The sequence below is a fragment of the Echiichthys vipera genome (assembly GCF_963691815.1).
Source record: "Echiichthys vipera genome assembly, chromosome: 7".
Taxonomy (NCBI): Eukaryota; Metazoa; Chordata; class Actinopteri; order Perciformes; family Trachinidae; genus Echiichthys; species Echiichthys vipera.
The window spans coordinates 1,265,390-1,270,580 of record NC_139832.1 but is presented as its reverse complement, the minus strand read 5'-3'; the positions used below and the strand labels follow the sequence as shown (position 1 = coordinate 1,270,580).

General features: G+C 49.3%; 1 protein-coding gene across 1 annotated transcript in view; it reads right to left on the bottom strand.

Moving 5' to 3' along the window:
• Positions 1 to 251: 251 nt before the first annotated feature.
• Positions 252 to 5,191, bottom strand: part of immp2l (inner mitochondrial membrane peptidase subunit 2) — a 112,241-nt gene continuing 107,301 nt past the window's right edge. The window contains exon 6 of the mRNA XM_083916561.1: positions 252 to 777. Within this exon, the coding sequence (XP_083772687.1) occupies positions 652 to 777 (126 nt within the window). The 3' untranslated portion in view covers positions 252 to 651. The remainder of the gene's footprint in view (positions 778 to 5,191) is intronic.

Below are 5,191 nucleotides of genomic sequence, written 5' to 3'. Positions count from 1 at the left end.
ATATGTTTTTTTGCTTTATATTTGTGACTTTTCCTCATTTTATGGGGACGACTCATAAAAAACCTTAAATTATCATGATTATATATATTTTTTATTGTTCTTATCGTACATGTACTTGTGGCATCGGTGTTCCTTTGGGTCAGTTTGATCATCTGGATGATTTAATCATTATTATTATTGTTTATTTTACAATTCAAATCTTATATGAGGTCAGATTCATGCTGCTGTCCTTGATAACGGACGTTACTTTCATTCCAGATGTTACAAATAACACAAAATAGCACTTAAAATAACAGACTTACTTTAAAACACACACACAGAAATCCCTCCATGCAGTTTAACATCAGAAAGGATACTTTGCTCATTTTAGTGCAGCTCTGTGTCACGGTTCATCCACACACGCTGCCGTGACGCAGAGCCGGAAGGAAATCAGCAGAATCTCGACAAAAAACACAAAATCAATATTCATTCTGACAGTTTACGTAACAACAGCTGAGCAATCCCACGACTCGCTCCACGACTCAACGAGGAAAAGCATCTGTGAGACCCAACAACAGTGACGGCGTTTGAGAGCGTCGATGCAGCCGACAGACACCTCGTTTCACTTAAGATGACATTGGCATAAAACAAAAACTGTGTATTTGTGCGTCTTCACGCCTCGTCCTCCTCGGTGTCCAGCGGTCCTCGGTTTACCGGCAGAGACCGTGTGATTCGCTGCCAGCGGTTCGGCGGCCAGATGATGTGGGAGGCCCGACCGTGAAGCAGCCCCACTGACACCTGGGAACAAAACAAAGACAGCTCAGGGTCAGGAGTGTGTGTTCAGAAGGAGACATGGTATAATGAGGTGTGCGGAGAAGCAGGACGCCGTGCAGCGTGACAGGGATCGGCAGCACGGTCTGCAGCCTCCCACCGCCTCGGCTCCACCCAGGACACTTGAACGTCCCACTGATGGAAACAGTCCCACGTGTTTGTTGTTGTTTACCTGAACTCTGCACACGGATGTTACGGACACACGCACGCCACGAGAGCCAGCGAACAACTTAAAAAATGAGTAAACTATTGTTTTCGAAATAATTAGCCCGTCTGCTCTTAATGATTTTATCGGAGCAACAAAAACGAGGATTAAATGTGATTAAGAGCTTCGATAAATGCAGAGAAAAGCTTTTCTTTGGAGGCTTCACAGTCTCGCAGACATCAACAGCACACATAATTAAATCTGTCGAGCAGACGCTGAAGATGTGGTTGTTTGACATCTTCCTCGCTGCATCAATTAGAGCTGCTCTGCATAGGGTCGCACACACACACACACACACACACACGCCGGCGGGTGTCAAATGCTTTTACTGGCGCCTGTTATCTCTTAAAAGGTGGCGTCTTTATTAAAAAATCACCGCAGCGGCTCACGGGACGCTGTGAGGCCGTCTGCAGACAGACACGGAGCTGGGTGGTTCTGGTCCTGACGGCTCTGAGCCAAACCTCCGCGCTCACGGCAGCCGCGGGTCGAGATCCAGTTTAATAACGCGGAGAAATGAAGCTGCAGATTAATATTCATCTGCTGCAGCTGAGGAGCAGGTCAGCGGGTTATTATCTCCTAAAGCAGGCGTTCATTTCTCTCTGGCTCCTCCTTTGGTTTCTTATTTGATTCAGTTGTTAACGGTCTTCTACTGGTTTGTTAGGGCGCACTCACACTGTCCTGCCGCAACGGGCCAAGACAGGTTTTTCAGGGAGACCCGAGTGCGTTTGACCAGTGTGAGTGCAACCGTACCACGTCTAGGAGCGGCACGCTTGCCGTCCACGGCCCGTTTGGGAGAGGTGGGCTTTAGTAAAGCACGTTTGCACGTGTACGAGCACGAGCGTGCGCACGTGTACGAGCACGAGGCCTACGGCGGTTCTGAGGTCATTTCCTGTGCGCCTGTTGGGACGTAGAAAAAAGAAGGAGGGACCATGCGCGGACATTTCAAGCAATGGCGGTGAAAGGTTCACGTTGGTGTGATGCGGAGGTGGAGTGTTTACTGCAGATTTGTTCGATGAAAAGATTCAAAAACAGTCGACAAGACGCACAAAAACTCCGAGGTCTACGGAAAGATCTGGAAACAAAGCCACGCATCGCCATGACGTCATCAATGCGTGTGACGTGTTACGGCGTGATGACGTATAGGCAGCAAGAAGCATTCTCCGAGGCCCAGGTAGTGTGAGTACAAACGGGCCTGGAGGGGGGGACAAGGACCCTAAAGCACGGGGCACGGGACGGAGGAACAGTGGGAGGGCGCCCTTAGTCTTTGGTTCCTCTTTTGGTTCCTCGTTTCTTTGGTTCCTTGGTTCATATTTATCGGGTCTTTGGTTCTTTGAATGACTTAATTCCCTTCATTGGTTATTTGGTCCCTTTATTGATCCAGTGGTGACTCATCTGGTGCTTGGGTCCATCCTTCAGTTCCAGGTTCTTCCTCCTTGGTTCACTGCTTGCTTGCTTCCTTTGCTTCCTTCCTTCCTTCCTCCCTTCCTTCCTTCCTTCCTTCCTTCCTTCCTCTCTGTGCGTCCACACCAGGGCGAGTCTGGAGCCCTGACTGACTCAATCCACTCCCCTGCAGATGTGTTGTGACCCTTTCCTTCTCTGGTCTCAGTAAAAATCATATTTATTGCTCCTGTAAAAGCTTCAGCAGAGGCCGTACGACCCACAGGCCGAAGTTCTGCTGTTTTTATTGTTTGCATTCAGAGTTTTTACCTTTAAAAACAATAAAACTTTGAGAAAAGTAAATAAAAAAAGACTGTGCTGTATGTGGAGACCGTGGGTGTTTGGACTGAGTGCTTGGTGTGTGGGAGGTTGATGTGGAAGGACCGTGTGGTGGGAGGAGGTGACAAACAAAGAATATATTATTCTAATGAGACCTGCTCTGCGGATATGATCCACGCTGCAAACACCCGTGGATTTAGCGTGTGGTCATGTTCCTCCTTGAATGGATACAGGGTCGTGACATTACACTGTCACATGTGAGTGCGTAGTGTGTGAGGAGGTAAAGCTCCTCGACCAGACTTTAAAATAAAACAGGAGACAGAGAGACGCGACGTTTACGGCACCTGGTGAAAGTCGATCACAGCGTGGGACTGAAGGACGTCTAAGGGCGCCCTCCCACTGTGCGTGCGTCCCATGCCCCGTGCTTTAGGGTCCTTGTCCCCCCCTCCAGGCCCGTTTGTACTCACACTACCTGGGCCTCGGAGAATGCTTCTTGCTGCCTATACGTCATCACGCCGTAACACGTCACACGCATTGATGACGTCATGGCGATGCTTGGCTTTGTTTCCAGATCTTTCCGTAGACCTCAGAGTTTTTGTGCGTCTTGTCGACTGTTTTTGAATCTTTTCATCGACCAAATCTGCAGTAAACACTCCACCTCCGCATCACACCAACGTGAACCTTTCACCGCCATTGTTTGAAATGTCCGCGCATGGTCCCTCCTTCTTTTCTCTATGTCCCAACAGGCGCACAGGAAATGACCTCAGAACCGCCGTAGGCCTCGTGCTCGTACACGTGCGCACGCTCGTGCTCGTACACGTGCACACATGCTTTACTAAAGCCCACCTCTCCCAAACGGGCCGTGGACGGCAAGCGTGCCGCTCCTAGACGTGGTACGGTTGCACTCACACTGGTCAAAGGAACCAGACTTTAGCCGTGAAACGTGCTGGGGCACGGGACGGAGGCACAGTGGGAGTGCGGCCTTAGTCATGTTCAGTGACAGAAAAATGGCTGCAGAAATGGTGATGAGCGTGGATGAGATGGACGCGTTTGCAAAGGTTGTTTTTAGTCTGTTTACCTCCAGGCTCCACCGTGAATGTCCTCGCCGCGCTGCCGTAAAGTAGTAGAGTAGTCGTGTTTTATTGGGCATCAACCTGTTTATACACGTAATTATGAGAAAATAGACGTGAAGCGTAAATAAATGCTTCAGGTCAAACCTGCACGGAGCCCTCACATCATGATGAATGAATCGTTATGTGAGCTCAGGTTGAAATGACCTTGACTGACGCGCTGCACATCCAAACATCATGCTGCGAGTGTTGCATGAGAACACAAAGGGTGATTGTCTTTGTGTCTGCTGAGAGCGCAGAGACGTCTCAGGGGGAAAGCGTAAAGCCCGGAGGAGCTGCTGCTGCTCCGCGTGTCGCGGGTTTGAGATCAGAGAGGATCAGGGCCTGCAGTGTGGCGCCCATGACAAACAGAACCTCCGCTGCTGAAACTTTGCTGGCGTTCAGCCCGAGAGGTTTGAACCACGAGCAGCACGCAGAGAGGAGGAGCCGGGGCGCGGAGGTGTTCACAGAAACCTTAATGAAAGTGTTTGGTTTGCAGGAGAAGCTGCAGCGCTGCACACACACACACACACACACACACACACACACACACACACACACACACGGCTCTCCATCAGAGCAGAAGGAGCACTTTGACGGTTTAATGCCTTTGTTAGACTCTGACGGCCGTGATGGTGAGGCTTCGTCTTCCCTCCTCAGGCTCCTCTCATTACTGTTCGTACAGAAACTGACGACAACTACTTTCATTTATGTGTGATCCACGCAGCGGCGTGCACGGACTGTCGGCAGGGCAGGGGCGAAAAGGGGAAACAGGGCACTGAGGAGGGCACTTTAACACACGTTTATGCTCCTAGAGGACACTTTAACACACGTTTATGCTCCTAGAGGACACTTTAGCACACGTTTAGGCTCCTAGAGGAAACTTTAACACACGTTTATGCTCCTAGAGGACACTTTGGCACACGTTTATGCTCCTAGAGGACACTTTAACACACGTTTGTGCTCCTAGAGGACACTTTAACACACGTTTATGCTCCTAGAGGACACTTTAACACACGTTTATGCTCCTAGAGGACACTTTAACACACGTTTATGCTCCTAGAGGACACTTTAACACATGTTTGTGCTCCTAGAGGACACTTTAACACATGTTTGTGCTCCTAGAGGACACTTTAACACACGTTTATGCTCCTAGAGGACACTTTAACACACGTTTATGCTCCTAGAGGACACTTTAACACACGTTTATGCTCCTAGAGGACACTTTAGCACACGTTTATGCTCCTAGAGGACACTTTAACACACGTTTATGCTCCTAGGACACTTTAACACACGTTTGGGCTCCTAGAGGACACTTTAACACACGTTTATGCTCCTAGAGGACACTTTA